Here is a 21,335-nt window from a genome sequence, read left to right as displayed (position 1 = left end):
GTTTGAGAACATGGAAATCCGCTGCAGACAACATGGAATGCTGATGGTCTGATTCTGCCAAAGGCAGATGGACCACTGGCCCATTCTTTGAGGCTGCGGAAATCCCCAAGTGGCAGGATACCCCCCCCCGGCAAAGAAACACCACCAGCCCACCCGCCCAATGTGGCGTGAAAGCCATGGAATGAGCCAGACTGTGACGGAACCCATGGTAAACAAAGCCTGCCCCGTCGCTTGCAATGAAATTACGGGTAGCAAAGGGAGGGGCGTCTTGCGGGGGGGGGGGTCTCAGCAGAGCTATGCAGTTCAATACACCAACCACATGACTTGTCATTCGCAAGCCAGGAGCCCAAGAGAAGGAGAAAGCGACTTGCGTTGGAATGTGGTGTTTTCCTTACACCATGCGCATTCATGCCCTGCCTTGAACATGAGAATGCTCAAAAATGGAGCTGAAGAAAAGGCACGTGCCACACACCTGCAGAGAGCCCTGAAAAGGGGAATGAGTGGGATGAGGAGCAAGAAAATCGAGGTAAGGGAGAATCTCAATCCCGCAAGGCCATAGGTTGTGTGGGGCGTCCGACCCCTTGCACGCATCTGCTGACACCTTCTTTGATCTTACATATGCAATGTTTTCTGGTTGTCCTCGTGCGTGCGCCTCTGCGCTGTGCCGCCTTTCCCGTCGTCTCTGGGTTGTTGTTTGCATGGCTGGAGGCAAAGGAGAAACCAGGTGTGAAAAGGAGGGAAAGAGAGCTGGTGGATGGGAGAATGGACGCAGGGGTGGAGGGGCAGAGGAGAAAAACGGGGAGGCCGTGAGGGCAGGGAAGGAGGCCTCTGTGTGGTTCCTTCATAAAGAGAGAGCGAGAAAGAGTGGAGGAACAGAAGCTGTGGGGAGAGGAGGACAAAGAAGAGCCAGAGAAAGATGAACAAAGAATGAGGGTAACGATGGAACAATATGTTTGTGGGGGGACCAGAGGAAGGGCGATCAGCACCCCCTCCCCAAGACAAGAAGCCCCCCTCAATTCCTGTGGTAACACAAAAGGAAAGGCTGTTTTGGCACACTCGGCGTGCTTTTCTTTATTCTTGCCCGTCCATGCCAGAGCAGAAATATTTCCATAAATTAATAACAGTGCAAGATGTTTCTGTCTTTGTGACCTGTCTGGAATGAGGATGGCCGGGGGGGGGGGTGTCACGGAGTTCCTGGCGCGACGTGGCTGCCTCTGAGCATGTTCCAGGTGCCTAGCATGCAATCCCTGTGGCCGTAGGGGGCGACAGGGTGCGCGGATCCAAATCAAGGGATTTAAATGTTGTTTCAAGGATGCATAAACAGTTTGCCTGTTCTCTCAAGCATGTGTGTTTTCACTGATGGAGGCTGGAAAGTTGGCCCCCAACAATAACAAATCAGACACCATGTCTGAATGCTTTCAAGGTGGGACCGATAGAACCTTTGAATGCAAAACTGATATGATCAGCACTTCGCCAGGTTCGGGGGAAGCTTGGGTGCATCCAACCTGTCTGAAAGCCCACCCCTAATCCTAGAGCTGCTAAGGTTTGTTTGTGGTGGCTCAGAGATCATGGTGAAAGCACTCTGCATATGTTTGGGGTGGGGGTTACTCCTCCACTGGGTTATGGCTCTGTGCATTTTAGGAGATGGGCCCAGCCGTAGAAAGTGTGTTTTAAGGGTGAGCCTTGGTTCAGCTCTGGGTTACTCAAATGCGCGCACAAGGTCAGTGCTCAGTTTATATCAAGGATGGTGTGACAGAAGAAAAATAGTTCTAAAAAGAAGGTTTAGAAAATGGGTGTCAAATGGGCCCAAATCCAGGTTCCCTGAGAGCTTCTCCAAAATGGAATTTGGCTCTCAGGCTAAAAGAGGTTCAACACCCTGGACAGCCATCTGTCCAGGATGCTCTGGCTTGGATTCCTGCACTGAGCAGGGGGTTGGACTCGATGGCCTTGTAGGCCCCTTCCAACCCTACTATTCTATGATTCTATGAATGTAATGGGACCCCATAAGAATGGAAAATAAGAACCCTGCAGGACCAGACGAAAGGTCTGTCCAGGCCCATTGGGTGCCTCTGGGAAGCCCGTGAGCAGGCAGGGCTGCGCAGAGGGGGGAGGAATGGGGCAATTTGCCCGGGCCTCCACAAAATGAAGCCCCCCTGCCTGTGTGGACCGTGACCCCCTGCTTTGATACATTGCTGCTGGGGAAGCTTGGAGCGCCAGCTTTGGCTTGCTGGGTTTGAGGTTCAACACCCCCATTGTAGAGGGCATCGAGGGGATTATCTCCAACATCACAGCTGCCCAAGCTTTTCTCCCAGAGAGGGAGAAAAATGCCTCTCTGCCCTGCTTCTTCATCCCATGCTTAATTGTATAAACCTCAAGTGATGGACTAAAGTTGGGGAATCTCGGGTTCAAATCCTCACTCAGCTCTCTGGGTGACTTTGGCCTAGTCATGCTCTCTCTTTCTCAACTGAATTTATTTATTTATTACATTCTCAACCGAATCTATTTATTTATTTCTTCATTGCATTCTCTCCTTCTCTCAATCAAATCTATTTATTTATTCATAACATTTCTATACTGCCCAGTAGCCGAAGCTACCTTGCAGGGCTGTTGTGAGGATAAAAGGTGAGGTGTGGGGCACCTGGAGCTCCTCGGTAGAGGAAGGGTAGGATGAAAATGTAATTAAAAATGAGTACGTATACACCTCTGAACATGCACAGAGTACATTTTCTCTGCCACTGAGTTGACCGGTATCTGTCCCTACCTACATGTAGTTCAGAGAGTATGGACTTGAATTATCTGTGAACTGCCCAGAAAGCTTCGGCTATGGGGTGGTATATAAATGTAATTAATAATAACAATAATAATAAATATCTCCTTGCGCCGTAAAAAAAAATCTATTAATGTATAGTGTGCCTTTTTAATTCTCTGATTAATACACACACACATACATACACACACACCACAAAAGTTTTTTTTTTTCTGGAGGGACCAGCTTACTGGAAATTCTGGGCTCCCCCTACTGTCTGCCACCAAATAAGCATATATAAGTCACTAATCCTCAATAGATTGCTACTGGCTTATTTGCTCCTGCCAATGAGACGAGTGGCTATTTTTATAAGCCTGACTGATAAACTCCATATTCTCCATTGCACCTGACGCTTCCTCTTTCTTTCTGCCTCTCTCGAGTCGATGGAGGAGCTGAACATGTCTGGATCCATCGCGTCCTACGACCAACTGGTTAGGCAGGTGGAGGCGCTGAAGAAAGAGAACACCCATCTCCGGCGGGAACTGGAAGACAACTCGAACCATCTCTCCAAGCTAGAAAATGAGACCTCGGATATGAAGGTGAGTCGCTTTCTCTGTTGCTCTTTGTGGACTAGCAGCATGCGTGGTTTTCGGGTGGACGAAATGCTGTTTGTCCCGGTTAGTTGTTCTTTGTGGTCCCGATCGAGTATGACTCCTAAGTATTTCTTAAAATCTCTTCAGCCAAAAAAGCCCCCTGGAGTAGCTTAGAATCAGTCAGCAACAAAGGCAGTCCCTGCCTGCAAGCTGACAATAGAAAAAAAGACACGACACGCAAGGAAAAAGGTATGGGGAGGGAAGAGGAAAAATTAAGCAGACAGTCATCTGAGAGGGGAGAGGGGTTCTGCTTCCCCTCTCACCTTCCAGGGGTGAGGGCAGTCTCACTGGAATAGGGCCCTTACAGTCTGTTTGCCTGCTGTTGTCTCTCTCACTCGTTCTTTCCCACAGGGCAGTTGATGTCACTTCACCCTGGTGTGTGCGTGTGAGGGGGAGCAGTCCAACTGGAATATGGCGATGGGGATGATGGGAATTGAAGTCCAATACACCTGGAGGGTATCTGGCTGGGGGAGGCTGCTTTCGAACCGAAAACTCAGTTGGCAGTAGATTCTTCTTTTCTTTAGCGCACATGTGCAAGAGAATTCCCATGTGCATGAATGTTAAGGCTTATAGATCCCAGATACATGGTGTATTTCTATATTAATGTTTGCCTTGGCTTGGTTTTGTTCCTTTGCTATTTGTCTGGCGTTAGGTGGCGTTCATCTGCGTGGCTCTGGAATTTTCCTTCTTACAGCCACAAGGGTGGCCTATAAATATTTATATTTATCATTTTGCAACGAGCCGTTTACGTCTCAGAGCAGGGAATGAGAGCGTCCTGGCTCAGACATGAACACCGAGGCTATGCGTCTTGCGCAGCTGCGCATTTCGCCAACTGCGGCCATGGAGGCCTGTTTTTGAACACTTGATCACATATGGTAGGACAGGGCTGTTTTTCTCAGATAATCCAGAGTGGGAAAATGCTCTTTTTGCTCCCGAGTGAGTGGCGTATGCTGACTGTTGCAGCGAAAGTGAACAAGACATGCATAGAGCAGGCCACAAAGAGCACAGCAGCAGTACCGAATAAAAATGTGTCATGGCGAGCTTCTAAAACGGTCATCCATCAGGGTACAGACCCTCCACCAGTGATTCCAAAACAGAGGTGTTGAACTCCAGCTTACCTGGTTTCCCATCTCAGCCCTCTGGGGTTCCCCTTCCTTCCTTCCTTCCTTCCTTCCTTCCTTCCTTCCTTCCTTCCTCTATTTCTATTTCTATACTGCCCCATAGCTGAAGCTTTCTGGGTGATTCACAAAAATTAAAAACCACTAAAATACATTATGTAAAGTGTAAAAAACCATTCACATAAGGACATAAAACAGATGGCATGCACAACAACGACATATATCTAAAACAACTTAAAACAATCAGCCAGAGACAATCCAGGACCTGATCAAAAACTCGCTGTATGCTGCCAAATGCCTGAGAGAAGAGGGCAGTTTCAACCTGGCACTGAAAAGATGACAACGTTGGCACCAGGCAGGCTTCATCGGGGAGATAACTCCACAAACGGGGGGCTACCACTGAGAAGGCCTCTCCCTTGTTGCCGCCCTCTGGGCCTCCCTTGGAGGAGGGTCTTGGATGGAGAGCATAGTGTATGGGTTGGATCATGCCAGGAGAGGTGTTAAGAACATGAGAAGAGCCCTGCTAGATCAGACCAAGGGTCCATCTTGTCCCTTCCGTTCCATCAGGAATTGCAGTCCCGAGCTGTGTAAGGCTTTATCGATTGAAACCAGCACTTTGAATTGGGCTTGGAAGCATATAGGCAGCCAGTGCAAGCGGGCCAGAGTCAGTCTTATCTGTTCAGGCCTCCTGGTCCTTGTTATCAATCTGGTCGCCCCATTTTGCACGAGCTACAGCTTCCAAACCATCTTCAAGGGCAGACCCACGTAGAGCGTATTGCAGTAATCTAACCTGGAGATTGCCAGGGCATAGGCAGCTGAAGCCAGGCTATCCCTGTCCAGAAAGGGGCGTAGCTGGGCCACCAACTGAAGCTGGTAGAAGGCACTCGGTGCCACTGAGGCCACCTGGGCCTCAGGAGACAAAGATGGCTCAAGAGGAACCCCCAGGCTATGACCCTGCTCCTTCAGGGGCAGTGCAGCCCTATCCAAAACAGGTTGAGCACCCTCCATCCGGTCAGGAGAACCACCCACCGACAGCATCTCAGTCTTGTCTGGACTGAGGGCTAACCCCCTCCACACCACAAACCACCCATCGTTTGGTCGCTTCCTGGTTTTTTAGCCATTCCCCCCCCCCCATTCTAAAAGGTCAAAACACTTCTCCTAAGGCTTGCTGAGTGGCAGGAAGAGCTTTCAGCTCAAATAGTCCCTCTACCCCTTTGCCTCCAAATCTCTGAGTAGGGCCTGGGCACATCTTGTCTTGAGTGCACCTGCATATCACAGAGTTTGAAAGGATCCCAGAGGTCAGCTAGTCCATCCCCATCAACAGTGCCCCTGATGGGCGGCCGAACCGACTCTGCGTAGCAAATGAGGAGTCTTTCTCCATCATTTCTCCCAAGTCCTAGAAGCCCCCCGCCCCCTCCCAGAGAACTACAGTTGTTTCCCACTCTTGGATTTTGGAAAGGTTGAGAAGACTGATTGTTTAAACCCAGTTTTAATGTTGGAGGGTTCAGTCCTGTTGGGATTCCCACCCGTGCTCCTCCTGGCAGCTCTGCATTTTTGCAAGATGGGATCATGTTATGGGACTGGCCAGCGAGATCACATTACGCCAGTACTTTTTCAGCTGCACTGGCTGCCAGTCCATTTCCGGACCCGATTCAAAGTGCTGGAATTAACATCCAAAGCCCTTGGAGCCAGGTTCTCTGAAGGATCTCCTCCACCCATATGGGCCTGCCCGGACCCTAAGATCATCCTCAGCGGTCCTTCTCTGGGAGCCCCCACCCACAGAAGCGAGGTGGATGGCTGCCAGGAAGAGGGCCTTTTCTGCTGTGGCCCCCCCGGCTGTGGAATGAGCTCCCTAGAGTGGTTTGCCTGGCACCTATGTTGTGCTCCTTCTGACGCCAGGTGAAGACCTTTTTATTCTCCCAGTGGTTTAGCATGTTGGCTTCCTAGTCTTTTAGCTCTGGTGTTTCAAATCTGTATTTTCAATCTCTGCATTGCTGCTAAGTTTTATTGTGGTTGTACTGTTCTATTATGGTTTTAAGCTTTCATATTTTATATCGTTTTGTGCTGTGCTTTGTTGTTTTAATTTTTGTGAGCCACTCAGAGAGCTTCGGCTATTGGGCGGTATAGAAATAAAAAAATGTAAAAGTTTAAAACTACAGTATTAAAGTACAAACCAAAATAAAACCATGCAGCAAAGCAGAGAATTTAAAATGCCAGAGCAGATTTAAAACAATAGAGCTCGATGACTAAAATGCCTGGGAAAATGAAAAGGTCTTCGCTTGGTGCCAGAAAGAGAACAATGTATAATGATGATGATGATAATCATAACAGGATGATGTTATAAATGAGGATGATAATAATGATCGTGATAGCGATATGTTGCTGATGATGCTGAAGGATACTTCTGAGCATGTGAAGGTAAGTCATCTCATTCAAACTGCTTCCTATGTGTCCTCAGTTCTTTATTCTGTTTTAATTGTCTTGCCTCAGGAAGTTTTGAAGCATCTTCAGGGCAAGCTGGAGCAGGAAGCCAAGGTGATGGTGTCATCGGGACAGATGGAGGTCCTGGACCAGTTAAAAGGTGAGCGGAAGCCTTTGCAGATGGAAGGTTCCATGCATCTTCCACCACCAGGGGCAAAGGTGCGGCCTGGTGCACCTCAGATGTGTTGGAATGCACATCTCCCAGCACCCCACAGCCAGCCATGACTAAATATTTGAATATATATTTGTGCCATGCAGGATGCTTACACTATTACTTGCAGCCACTGAGTGGATCTGTTGGGTAGACAGCACATGACAGGTCTCCCCCCAGCCCCCGCAAACCCCGAGTTGCCTGCCCCTAAATCCGGCCTTGCACTTCAGAAAAAGCCAAGCCGTTTAGGGATCTGGCAACAGAATTCATCCCCCCCCCCCAGAGGATCATGGCTTACATTTGAGGTGGCTTTTTTTTAAAAAAGCAAGTTTCTAGTCCTTAAGGTGGGGAAGGTAGGCTTGGAAGCGCGGGACGTGTGCCTGGTGAAACAGCAGGAGCTGTACATGCCTAAGAGGAATTCCAGAGGTTGGGGTTGCTGAAGTCTATTCCGGAGAAGCTCTTGGGGCCTGTGTCTAGTGGTGGGCAGAGCCAAAGGCCAAAAGGGGCAGGCTCAAGGGCAAAAAGAGCAAAGCCAACATACCAGTATATTTAGCGGAAAGCTCTACCTAAGTGCTTTTCAGCCTTTCGAATGGCGGAAAAAACAGCACCAGAACCAGGAAACCATCAAACCATCGGCAGTTGGGAGAAAGGGGGCATTGCCTTCTGGACAACCTTGGGGGGCTGCATTGTTACCCTAGGTGGGCTGGATGTGACCCATGGGAGGTTCTACACCCCTTATCTAGGACTTCTGTGAACTGGTGACATCCCCACTGTCCTTCTCTCCCTGTCTCCTGCCCCTCCAGCACTCCAGATGGACATCACCAGCTTGTACAACCTGAAATTCCACCCTCCAGCCCTGGTCCCAGAGCCGGTCTGCCAGGGCCGCAGCCCCGAGGACAGCCCAGCCCACTCGTCCATGCTCCAGAGAAAGGACAGCATGGGAGACCTGAGTCGGGCCACGATCCGGCTCCTGGAGGAGCTCGACAGGGAGAGGTAACGGCATCGATGAGGAGCTGGGAGGGGAGGAAGAGGTTGGGGACAGATAAATATCTTCCTAGTTATTTCCCTGTCTTACCTTTGCTAGTACATGAATGCCCTTGGATCCAATCCCCCTGATGATGTAACGTCTGGGAGTACATTAAAAGTACATAAGGAACTGAGGCAAATAGTGGTGACAAAAGATGAAGTTCTCAACCTCATCAACAAATTGAAAGTAAATAAATCACCGAGCCCAGATGGTTTCCATCCTAGAGTTCTTAAAGAACTCAAATATGAAATTGCTGATCTTCTAGCAACGTGTCCCTAAGATCAGCCTCTATACCAGAGGACTGGAAGATGGCCAGTGTAACACCAATTTTCAAAAAGGGATCCAGGGGGGATCCGGGAAATTACAGGCCGGCTAGCTTAACGTCTGTTCCGGGTAAATTGGTTGAAGGCATTATTAAAGATAAACTTAGTAAGCATATAGAAGGACAAGCCCTGCTGAAAAAGAATCAACACGGCTTCCGCAAAGGTGAGTCCTGTCTCACTAACCTTTTAGAGTTCTTTCAGAGTGTCAAAAACATGTAGACAGGGGTAATCTGGTTGAAATGGTTTACTTGGACTTCCAAAAGGCTTTTGACAAAGTCCCTCACCAAAGACTCCTGAACAAAGCTAGCAGTCATGGAATAAGAGGACAGGTTTATTTTAATTAATTAATTAATTTCTCTACTGCCCAATAGCTGAAGCTTTCTGGGCCATTCACAGGTCCTTTATGGATTGGTAACTGGTTAAAGAACAGAAGGCAGAGAGTAGGAATAAATGGTAAATTCTCCCAATGGAGGGAAGTAAATAGTGGGGTCCCACAGGGATCTGTATTAGGACTAATGCTTTTCAACCTGTTCATAAATGATCTGGAATTAGAAGTGAGCAGTGAAGTGGCCAAATCTGCGGATGACACCAAATCGTTTAGGGTGGTGAAAACAAAAAGGGGTTGTGAAGAGCGCCAAAAGGATCTTTCCAAACTGGGAGAATGGGCATCAGTGATGGACCAAGAAAGAGACCTTGGGGTTGTGGTGGACAGCTTGACGAAGATGTCCACCCAGTGTGCAGCCGCTGTAAAAAAGGCAAATTCTATGTTAGTCATAATTTGGAAAGGGATTGAGAATAAACCCGCCAATATCCTACTGCCCTTATATAAATCTATGGTGCAACCACACTTGGAATACTGTGCGCAGTTTTGGTCACCACACCTAAAAAAAAAAATTGTAGAGCTGGAAAAAGTGCAGAAAAGGGCAACTCTCCTAGGAGGGAAGGTTACAACAGCTGGGATTGCTTAGCTTGGAAAAAAGGAGGGGAAGGGGAGACATGAGAGAGGTGTACAAAATTATGCATGGTGTGGAGAATGTGGAGAGGGAGATGTTTTTCTCCCTCTAGAATCTGGGGTCATCCCATGAAGCTGATGGGTGGGAGATTCAGGACAGTTAAAAGGAAGGACCTTCACACAGTGCAGCGTTAAACTATGGAACTCACTGTCACAAGAGATAGTGACAACCAGTAATTCAGATGGCTTTAAAAGGGGATTGGACAAATTCCTGGAGGAGAAGGCTAGCAGTGGCTACCAGTCCTGATGGCTCTATGCTACCTCCAGTATTAGAGGCAGTGAGCCTATGTGCACCAGTTGCTGGGGAACATGGGCTGGAGGGTGCTGTTGCGCTCATGTCCTGCTAGTGGGTTTCCCGTGGGCAGCTGGTTGGCCTCTGTGTGAACAGAATGCCGGACTAGACGGTTCCTGGTCTGATCCAGCAGGGCTCTTCTTGCATTCTTATGTGTGAGATAGGAATCCAGCCGTTGACATAGTCATGGAGGGCCCGTAGCTCAGTAGTGGAACCCCTGCTTTGCATGTGGAAACTCCCCGGTTCGATCCCCAGCATCTCCAATTAGAAGGATCAGTTAGCTGGAAGGACCTCTTTCTACTGCAGAGGGTCTCTTTCTACTGGAGAGAAGAATTCAAGTCAATGATATTGTGTTAGATGGACAGAGTCTGGTTGAACCTAAGGCAGCTTCCTATTTAAATCAGCCCTTGACTGAGAACCATGAGGACTGGAATCTTACTGTATCATAAGGTAAAGGGTGAGGTGGGAGGTGTGGGGCAAAACCTTGGAGAGTGACCCTGGAGAGGCACTCCCCATCAGCTTGCTTGCTTGCTTGCTTACTTGTTTTCCCAGCACCTACTCTCTTTCTTTTCTTTCTTTCTTTCTTTCTTTCTTTCTTTCTTTCTTTCTCTCTCTCTCTCTCTCTCTCTCTCTCTCCCCCCCATCTAGTTTCTCTCTTTCTCTCTCCCTCCCTCCCTCCCTCTTTCTCTCTCTCTCCCCGCAGCATCTACAGTTTCTCTTTCTCCTCCTTTCTCTTTCTCCCCCCAGCATCTGCAGTTTCTTTCTTTCTTTCTTTCTTTCTTTCTTTCTTTCTTTCTTTCTTTCTTTCTTTCTTTCTTTCTTTCCTTCCTTCCTTCCTTTCTCTCTCTCTCTCTCTCTCTCTCTCTCTCTCTCTCTCCTTCCTTCCTTCCTTCCTTTCTCTCTCTTTCTCTCTCTCTCTCTCCCCCTCCCCAAACATCAACAATTTCTCTCTTTCTCTTTCTCCCTCCCTCCCTCCCCAGCATCTACAGTTTCTCTTTCTCCTCCTTTCTCTCTCTCCCCCCAGCATCTAGTTTCTTTCTTTCTTTCTTTCTTTCTTTCTTTCTTTCTTTCTTTCTTTCTTTTCCTTCCTTCTTTCCTTCCTTCCTTCCTTCCTTCCTTCCTTCCTTCCTTCCTCTTTCTCTCTCTCTCTCCCTCCCCCAACATCTACAATTTCTCTCTTTCTCTTTCTCTCTCCCTCCCTCCCCAGCATCTACAGTTTCTCTTTCTCCTCCTTTCTCTTTCTCCCCCCAGCATCTGCAGTTTCTCTTTCTATTTCTCCTCCTTTTTCTTTCTCCCCACAGCATCTGCAGTTTCTCTTTTTATTTCTCCTCCTTTCTCTTTCTCCCCACAGCATCTAGTTTCTTTCTTTCTTTCTTTCTTTCTTTCTTTCTTTCTTTCTTTCTCTCTCTCTCTCTCTCTCTCCCCCCATCTACAGTTTCTCTCTTTCTCTCTCTCTCCCTCCCTCCCTCCCTCCCTCCCTCCCTCCCTCCCTCTTTCTCCCCCCCCCAGCATCTACAGTTTCTCTTTCTCTTTCTCCTCCTTTCTCTTTCTCCCCCCAGCATCTGCAGTTTCTTTCTTTCTTTCTTTCTTTCTTTCTTTCTTTCTTTCTTTCTTTCTTTCTCTCTCTCTCTCTCTCTCTCTCTCCCCCCCTCCCCCAACATCTACAATTTCTCTCTTTGTCTTTGTCTTTCTCCCTCCCTCCCTCCCTCCCTCCCTCCCTCCCTCCCCAGCATCTACAGTTTCTCTTTCTCCCCCCAGCATCTGCTCTTTCTTTCTTTCTTTCTTTCTTTCTCCAAAAGGATATCTCCAAACTGGGAGAATGGGTATTAAAATGACAAATGTGGTTCAATGTAAGCAAGTGTAAATTGATGCATGTGGGGGCGGGGGGGAGAGAAATCCCACTTCACATATACACTGACGGGATCTGAGCTGGCAGTCACTGACCAAGAAAGCCTCAAAATCATTTTAAATCAATCAATCAATATAATTGACTATGGGTTGTGGCTCACTGAGATTGTCAACCCAGTGTTGGCTGCTGTGAAAAAGGCAAATTCCAAGTTCAGCAAAATTAGAAAATAAAACGGCCATGATCGTACCGCCCTTAGACAAATTTATTATATGGTCACAGTTGGAATGCTGTCTACAGTTCTGGACACCACACCTGACAAAGGAAATTGTAGAGCTCGAGAAAGGGCAACTAAAATGATCGAGAGCTGGAGCAAACTCCCCTAGAAGGGAAGGTTACAACACCTGGGTCTGTTTAGCTTAGAAAAAAGGCACATGAGGGGAGGGATGATAGAGGTGTACAACATTATGCATGAAGTGGACACGGATACATTTTTCTCTGTCTCCCATAATACTAGAACCAAGTGGGGTCATGGTGTGAAGCTGAATGCTCAGAGAACCAGGGCATGTTCTTATTGCTGTATCTCCCCCTGCCTCTTCCACTCCAGGTGTTTTCTGCTAACTGAGATTGAAAAGGAGGAAAAGGAGAAATTGTGGTATTACACTCAGCTGCAAAGCCTCTCCAAGCGGCTGGATGAACTCCCTCACGTGGAGACGGTGAGCCCACCCATCAGGCTTTTGGCAGACTAGGTTTGAGACTAGCACAGAATTTCTCAAGCTGCTAGTCCCTGGTGTACATGTGCATCTAGGGAGAGGGATTCCTCAAGATGTAGAGCTGAGACAAAAACTTGGTAGAAATATCACACCCCTTAGATTCCTGCACTGATCAGGGGGTTGGACACGATAGTCTTACAGGCCCCCTTCAACCCTACTATTCTATGATTCTATAGGGATGCTCTGACTTGGATACCTGCATTGAGCAGGGGGTTGGACTTGAGGGTCTTATAGGCCCCTTCCAACCCTACTAATCTATGTTTCTATGCACAAATGGTTTTGTGATCCTGTAGTCTATGCACCCTAACTAAATTGCTGGTGTTGGATTCAGTGTTTTCAGTTTCTTTTTTAATCAGATTATGTTTAGATTCAAACATTCTATATAAAAATTAAGTTATAACATGTTTACTTTGAGGACTCCCCCCTCCCCAGACACACAAACCACCACATCATACATTGTGATGATGAACATTAACGTAGAAGGCTCTCTTAGCCAACTTCAATGGCTGTACCGTGTCAACACTTCTCTAAGAACAAATAAAGAACAAGCCGAAGTAAACAGCTGCTGCCCCTGTTTATGGAATGCAAAATGCAAGCGGAGTGGTATGCAAATGGGACAACTTGCAAGCAAATGAAAATGAGGGAATCTGCCCAAATATCACTCTGCCTCCAAAATGTTCTAGCCAGAAATACAGGATTTGGAAAATACAGACCTTGGAAAGTGTCTGCCAGTCAGAGTACAGAAGTCATGAACTAGATCAGGGCTGTTGAATTTAAGGCCACAGACTGAATCTGGTGTCCCAATTGTTTTGGATTTATGGGATCCTGATTAACTTAGGTCCCAATCAAACCAGATTCATGGGTGTTGAAGTGAGACAGATCACAAATGGATCAGTTTAAGAGTTTATTAAATACACCAAGTTGATATATAGAGGGAGAAAGAATACACAAAGAAAGCTCACATCCCTCGACAGGCAGCCTTGTCACAAGCTGGCTGTCTATTTGAGTCCCCGACATTCTCCAGGACCAAACAAAAGTTCTCCAGGCTGGCAGCAGTATTCCCCCTTGGAGCCAGACCCAAGTGGTTGCGTTGTTCTCAAGTGCATAGAGCCCTCCCTCATCTTCTAGAAGGTTCTCAAAGCATCCCGGCCTGGGAACGTAATTGCCGTAGGAGTGAGAGCCTCCCCGCGCATGGGCGAGGTAAGACACTGCTCCCTATCTCAAATGGGTGAGGTCACGAGGCATGTGTACTGTTCTTGCTGCACTCGTTTCGTACCAATTGATTTGAAATAATGTCAGAGGCCTAGGGAATGTGGTGTACTTTTGTTAGCTTAAAGCCTGCTAAAATCTATTGACTAGGTTAGGCTATGACAGATCTCTGTGCATCCAGCACACTGCAGAGGACACATCTGTGGGAGCTCACTAAGACCCCTCACCAATCCAGGATTTCAGGATTTTGAGGATATTTAGGATTCCCAATATGGCTACACCACTGTCCCCTGGCCACACCCTCTTCCCCCACTGCCAATTGTTTGATGATTTACGTCATATTCTGAAAGGCTGAAATGCCTCTCTCAAGGCTTAGTTACGGGGAGGAAGAGGTTGACACTAAAATAGGTTGGCATTTTGACCCTGCCTCTTTTGCCTTAAGCCACGCCCATGTTGCCTTCGGCTCCGCCCACCTCTGCAGTGCGGCCCCCGAGAGCTTCTCTGAGGGCACTTGGGCTGAAAGCGGTTCGACACCCCGGGGCTAGATGGAACAGTGATGTAACTCCATAGAAGGCATCCATGAGTTCTTTCAAATGCTTCCATAGCTATGGCCAGTGTGGTGTAGCGGTTAGAGTGTTGGATTGGGGCTCGGGAGATCTGGGTTTGAATCCCCACTTGGGCCTGCAGCTCACTGGGTGATTTTGGCCCAGTCGGTCACTGACTCTCAGCCTAATCTACCTCACAGGGTTGTTGAGAGGATAAAATGGGAGATGAGGAGAACCATGTCAACTACCTGGGGTTCCTTGCATGAGGAAAAAAGGCAAGATATAAATGTAATATATAAAGTCACAATCAAAGCCTCTCCAGTAGAAGGGCTGGATAGAGGCAAGGTAGACTACATGACCTCCATGGTCCCTCCCAGAGCTAAAATTCCATGAATCTTTGACTCCTTCAAGAAGTGCTAAAGGAGGAAGCAGAGGAAGAGGAGAGAAAAGGAATGATTGGTAGATTGCCCTTGCCTCTCTCACCCACTCTCTTTTCCACCCCTCCCCAGTTCTCGATGCAGATGGACCTGATCCGCCAGCAACTGGAATTTGAAGCCCAACATATCCGCACGCTCATGGAGGAGCGTTTTGGGACGACTGACGAAATGGTCCAACGGGCGCAGGTGAGCATGAAAGAAAATATACTACCAAGTGTCATATGGGGGAGAAATTTGTTCAGTTAATTATGTGAATGTACTTAGTTTACACTTTTTGAACTATCCCATTCAGTGGTCCTTGAGGCTTGTAGGGGAAACTGGTAGCAAAAATGAGGCAGGAAGGGGGATCAGTGCAGGAAAAAAGTAGAACCTTGGACAGCTCCAAGTGAGTCCTGCTGGCTGGAGCTCTTTCCTACTAGGACAATAGGAAGATGTTGTCTCAGCAGAGAGCTAAAGCCAGCTGAAGCCAACTGTAGGCTGACAAGACACATGATTTTGCTGTTAAGCTTCTGTGAGGTTGGGGAGAAAGAAATTCTGCCAGGGACTCATCCTCTGAGCCAGAGGATGATGGGCAGGGCTGTGTTTTCTGGCTGGGAGGGCCCCAAATAATACACTGATTGTCCCACCCTTGAGGTTGTAGGCTGTAACTTGTCCTCATCAGAATCCTGTGCTACACACTGGGAGACCCGATATCCTGGGGTCATGACATGAACCAATAGGCGAATCAAAATGCAGTCATCCATCAGAATTCACATGCCTCCAAATTTTGCGGCCGAGTTCAACAAATGCATGCAAAAAAGGCACATATTAGGGGAACACCTGTGCAAAAATGTGTATGTTACTGAAAATGATGTTTCAAAAGGCACTGTCTTGGGAAAGCCACTTGTAAATACTGTGCCTGTTCAGGAAAAGCACATACCGGAATGCATACATTTGGACAAATGCACACACGAATGGACGTTAAAGGGAGGGGGGTATTATTTATTTATTTCATTTCTATACTGCCCAATAGCCGAAGCTATGTGGGCAGTTCACAAAAATGAAAGCCAAAAAGCACAGGATAAAACAATATAAAATATAAAAGCATTAAAACCACAATAGAACAATACAACCAGAATAAAACCTAGCAGCAATGCAGAGATTCGAAATACAAATGTAAAACACCAAAGCTAAAAGATCTTCACCTGGCGCCGGATGGAGAACAACGTAGGCGCCAGGCGAACCTCTCTGTGGAGCTCATTCCACAGCCGGGGTGCCACAGCAGAAAAAGCCCTCCTCCTAGTAGCCCCCCGCCTCACTTCCCTTGGCAGGGGCTCGCGGAGAAGGGCTGCTGAGGATGATCTTAGGGTCTGGGCAGGCACATATGGGAGGAGGCGATCCTTCAGGTAACCTGGCCCCAAGCCATTAAGGGCTTTGAATGTTAACACCAGCACTTTGAATCGGGCCCGGAAATGGACTGAATCTCCAAACGTAGGATGAATCAAACTGAAGATTAATAATTAGCCTGCTTTTTTCAGTCTGAAGGCTGTATTCCCATCTTGGAAAGGTCTCGGTGGCCACATGCCATCTGTGGGTGGTGTCAAAGGCAAAGTGGCTATAGCCGTAGCAAAGCCAATGAGCTTCCTGCATCTCTGAGGGAGGGGTGATCCATAAAATGGGAGAGGGGTTGTCAGCGTCTCTGTTGCCATCTAAGCTGGGGGTAGAGATGTTAAAGCAGGTGTCCCCAACCTTTTTGGACCCGTGGGCACATCTGGGAATTTGAGAAACCGCTGTGGGCACCGCCACAAAATGCCTGATCAGTTGGTTGCCCCTTTGCGTCCACCTGTTGCGTCTATGGATCTCAGGCTGCATCTTATTCAGCAAAAACTTGGGTTTCATATCTACTGGACTCTGCAGCGTCTCTTTAATAAAGGATCATCTCGTTCGGCTAGTTGCTGGTGATGCAATACAGCGAATGTTTCTTTTAAACGTACGTTTTGTTTTATTTATTTACAATATATATATACCACTCCACATCAGAAGATTTTGGAGTGGTGAACAACAAAGGTAAATGAATAAGGGTGCAATCCGATCAGGATAGGCCTCTGAACTTGAAGGTGGCGACCGCCTATCCGATGCAGGGCAGGAGAAGCGTGGGGGGGATCATCTCTGGACTTCAGCTGCCCTGCATTTATGGCTAGACAGCTGATTTTGGCTGTCTAGCCGCGGGAAGGCGGAGCTGGGAGGTGTCTGCCAGATGACACATAGGATGTGTCGTACCAGCATTTCTGCCTTCCCCGCTCTGGAATGCCCCCTGGAACACCCCTTTTTCGCTGCTCCATGCTCCTCTTCTGAGTGGGGAGCACGGGACCGTTCTGAGCCGCCTGTGAGGCAGCGCAGGGGGGGGGGCAGTTCTGAGGGAACCGACATATCCTATGGCTGTCTAGCTGCTGACTAGCGGCCATAGGATTGCTCCCTAAAGTACCAGGTTAAAACAGTTAAAACATTTTTTTTTAAAGACAAATTCCAATCAGGTCGAATTTAATAAACCATTTTGGCAATGCCCAGTAGGTGCTTCTTTGGCAGGGGGGTTATCACACAGATAAACTTTTACTGGAGCAGTCTTTCCTATTCACTGATGTATGCGTGCTTTTAAATTATTGATCTTCTTCATGGAAATGAACAAACGGTCAGCGTAAATGGAGTCTCTGTGCTTTGGCAGCTAAAAGACTGATAGTGCAACATTGGAAGGATAAACGCTCGCCTCCTATAATGCAATGGACTGAGGACCTTATAATGCTTTCAGTATCTGAATGGATAGCATATAGATGCCACCTTATGCTTATCCTGATATTTGGTCTGCCTTTGTTGAAGCCTATGTATAATTGCGAGAAAGTTGTATGCATTTCATATGTATTCACTGCTATGGATGCATACAAATCCATGTATGTTTATTTAAAGAAATGAGAAAAAAAATTGTGGGTGCTTGCGGGCACTGCATTGGGGACCCCTGTGTTAAACTGAAGTGTTTGGGCTACAAAGTGAAGGAGGCCTGTAGTGTTATGTCCATGACCAAACTCCCATTTCTTTGCCCTTGGGAGGAGGAACCTGGCTGCTAACACAATATTTTGATTTTTTTTTTAAACTCACAGATTCGGGCGTCTCGGCTGGAACAGATTGACAAAGAGCTGATGGAGGCCCAAGGCAAAGTGCAGCAGTCTGAACCGCAGGTAAGGAGGCTTCCAAGTACCTGGGAGCATGGGGAAAGAGACAGAGAAGGATGGGTTCCCCCCATTCTGTTCCTTTGAACCTTTTCCCTATGAAGCAGCACGGACCCATAGGAGAAGTCAGCCCTGGCCCCATCTGACAGTGGGTGGAGCCAGAGCCAAAAGTGGGTGGGTCACTTTGGTTGCAGAATTTCACTCCATACTTGCAGAAATTCAATTTCTATACTTGTAATATTTCACTCCATTCTTGCAGGATTTCACTTTCTATACTTGCAGTTCTTTCACTTTCTATACTTGCAGAATTTAACTCTATTTTTCCAGAATTTCACTCTATACTTGCAGAAATCCCCATTCTTGCAGGATTTCACTTTCTATATTTGCAGAATTTCACTCCATTCTTCCAGAATTTCACTCTATCATTGCAGAAGTTCACTTTCTATACACTGTGATGTCTTCCCCTCTTCCATAATCCCAGTTAGGACAGAGGAAGCCGCCTTATACTGAGTATTCCCAGACTTCTCTAGTCCTAGCCTGATACTCTAACCCAGATTCCCCCACCGGCCATGCTGGCTGGGGATAATAGGAATTGTAGCCCAACACATTTGGAGAGCCTTTCAGTTGGGAGGAGGCTGCTCTAATCACTACACACCACAGCCGATGTGTAATTAGTAATGGAATCCAGCACCCAGAGAGAGATGCGCACTGGCTGGAAAAGTAGGTAACTGCAAGTCAGGACTTGGCTCTTGCTGAGTCGGGCAAGCTCAGGGATCCACAAGCTGGCATCTGGGGGGCTGAGCTGGCAAAAAATTGCCGAGCTCTACTCCCAAACCGATTCCTCCGACATCCCTGATAACAGCACATTAAAAAAAAAACCTCACAAGCCAATGGACAAAGTGGCAACAGAAAAGAAATGTAGTCGCTCACAGATACTCATTTCAACTTCCCTGGTAAATAAGCCCACAAAAGTTACTAGCCTGCAAAAAACAAAACTTAACTGTTGCTTGTCTCTTGGGACTGGCAGAGGAGCAACGGAGAGCTCCATCTCTCCTGCAATGGTCTGCTGCATTTCTGTGCTCTTTCCTTCCTCTTGTTTTCCATGCTAGGGGGAAAAGGTGGCATGGAGCACTAGTCATTCACCCACATGCAATTCTGTGTCATCCATGGCGACCAGGCGAATACTTAAATACAAGCAGCTTCAAGATTTAAGCAGTTGCAGTGTGTGAAACAGCCTGCTGCACACTTCATGGCTCCCTTAGCATTGAGGCATGCGCAACTGCGCACCTGTGCACTGGAGGTGAGATGCATCTATTCTGCCCTCTTAGATTTAACTAGATATATATATATACACACACATACATACACACACACACACACACACACACACACTCCAGAACAACACATAAGAAAAACACTAAAACAACGGACCTAACAAAAAAATGATACATACAAATAACTAAATATAGATACATTTTAATTAGCAGCAGTGTGGGTGGGAAATGGCCTGCTGCACATAGTGTCCATGCGCATGTGCTTTACACGCCTGTGCAAGCGAATCAAGATGCATCCATTTCCCCAATCTGAAATGTCAACTTCTGGAGATTCCTCCAGGTCAGGAGCTGAAAAACGGCAAGCAACTAACACCAACGTTTCAGATGACGTGCTTGCCATCTTCTCCAAAGGGAAAAGTCGGAATGAAAAGTTTTACCAGGGAGAAGGACCAGGAAACAGGGTGAATTTGGGACAGTCTGAGTGTGTGAGAAATGATCCCAGAAAGAAGCAGGGTGTTCTTGTTTCATTCTGCCCCCCTCTGAGCGTTCGGCTTTTGTATGTGTGTCTCTGGCTCTGTGGAAAAGGGGCAGTTGCTATGGAGATGAGAAGTAGGCCAACAAAGGGATGGAGGCTTTGTGGTCACCGCGCCAGGGTTGGGCCACATGGATTTTCGACAGAGCTGACAGCATTTGTGTGTGTGTGTGTGTGTGTGTGTGTGTGTGAGAGAGAGAGAGAGAGAGAGAGAGAGAGAGAGAGATCTGTCTGGCAATACCTAAGTGCCTCAAAACTGATGTGAGCCAACTATAGCTCCTTTCTTGCCATTTTTACATTCACCATGGAGAGGAGAAAGCTGGCTCTGATCAACCTCACAAGAGCTATTTCCTATCTTCCTATCTATCTTTCTATCTATGTATCTTTCTGTCTTCTATTTCTTTCTAGTTACCTACCTACCTGCCTACCTACCTAATCTTTCTATTTATGTATTGTTCTTTCTATCTTTCTATCTGTCTGTCTGTCTATGTATGTATGTATGTATGTATGTATGAATGTATGTATCTTTCTGTCATCTATCTATCTATCTATCTATCTATCTATCTATCTATCTATGTCTTTCTGTTTTTCTGTCTGTTTTTCTGTCTGTTTTTCTGTCTGTCTGTCTATCTGTCTTTCTTTCTTCCTATCAGTCGATCGATCGATCTATCTTTCTATCTATGTATTTTTCTTTCTGTCTTCTATCTGTCTGTCTGTCTGTCTGTCTATTTTTCTGTCTGTCTGTCTATGTATTTTTCTTTATGTCATCTGTCCATCCATCCATCCATCCATCCATCCATCCGTACTTTTAAACAGCCCAATAACCCAAGTTCTCTGGGTGGTGTACAATACATTAAAAACAAGGTACAAAGATTAAAATGAGAGAAAAACCGTGCCGAATACAACCAAGAGCAAGCCAGCAGCAAGGGCCTGCCCTACCATTAAGTAGAGTGAGGCGGGTGCCTCAGGCGGCAGGTCCTGGGAGGTGGCAGCGAGAAGTTGGAGAAGAGTGAAGGGTGGCCGATGCATCCCCCTAAGCTAGCCTGCCGCCTTCGGGGGGCAGGAGCATGGAGGATGTTATCGCACTGTCAGTGTTGAAGAAAGATTCGGCTAGTGGCCATCTGCCTCACCTCATCTGGCAGGGGCTGACACTTTGCAAGAGTGTCACTTCACTCTGACATGGCCGCCCCCAGGTTCGAGGGCGTGTGTGTGTGTGTCTTGGCCTAGTACCCCTTGGGAGGCCCCTTCCTATGTCATGCCTCTGGAGATGATGGAACATGTAGTCCAACACAGCTGGAGGACACCAGGTTGGGGAAGTCTGATTTAGACTCAGCCCAGTGGTCTCACTCGGTGTAAGGCGGCTTCCTGTTTAAATCTGGGCTTTATTTATTTATTTATTACATTTCTATACAGCTCAATAGCTGAAGCTCTTGGGCTGTCTGCAACAATTAAAACCATAAAGCACAACACAGTAAAATACAATGTAAGATTATAAAACAACAGTTTAATATATTATTATTATTATTTGTTGTTGTTCAGTCGTTCAGTCGTGTCCGACTCTTTGTGACCCCATGGACCATAGCACGCCAGGCCTTCCTGTCCTGCGCTCTCTCCCGGAGTATGCTCAAGTTCATATTCATTGCATTGGTGATGCTATCTAGCCATCTCATCTTCTCCCGTCCCCTTCTCCTTTTGCCTTCAGTCTTTCCCAGCATC

General features: G+C 47.2%; 1 protein-coding gene across 1 annotated transcript in view; it reads left to right on the top strand.

Annotated features, from left to right (window-relative positions):
- The window catches only part of APC2 (APC regulator of Wnt signaling pathway 2), a 74,374-nt gene that overhangs the window by 27,008 nt on the left and 26,031 nt on the right, over positions 1–21,335 (top strand). Inside the window, exons 3-8 of the mRNA XM_084826088.1 lie at positions 3,187–3,345; positions 7,008–7,098; positions 7,953–8,142; positions 12,257–12,365; positions 14,686–14,799; positions 17,745–17,822. Coding sequence (XP_084682214.1) covers positions 3,187–3,345; positions 7,008–7,098; positions 7,953–8,142; positions 12,257–12,365; positions 14,686–14,799; positions 17,745–17,822 — 741 coding nt within the window. The remainder of the gene's footprint in view (positions 1–3,186; positions 3,346–7,007; positions 7,099–7,952; positions 8,143–12,256; positions 12,366–14,685; positions 14,800–17,744; positions 17,823–21,335) is intronic.

The sequence above is a fragment of the Heloderma suspectum genome, chromosome Z (assembly GCF_057233095.1).
Source record: "Heloderma suspectum isolate Gila_16-S chromosome Z, 16-S_ref, whole genome shotgun sequence".
In the NCBI taxonomy this organism is placed as follows: domain Eukaryota; kingdom Metazoa; phylum Chordata; class Lepidosauria; order Squamata; family Helodermatidae; genus Heloderma; species Heloderma suspectum.
The sequence above is the reverse complement of the archived record's forward strand: the minus strand, read 5'-3'. Positions and strand labels throughout refer to the sequence as shown.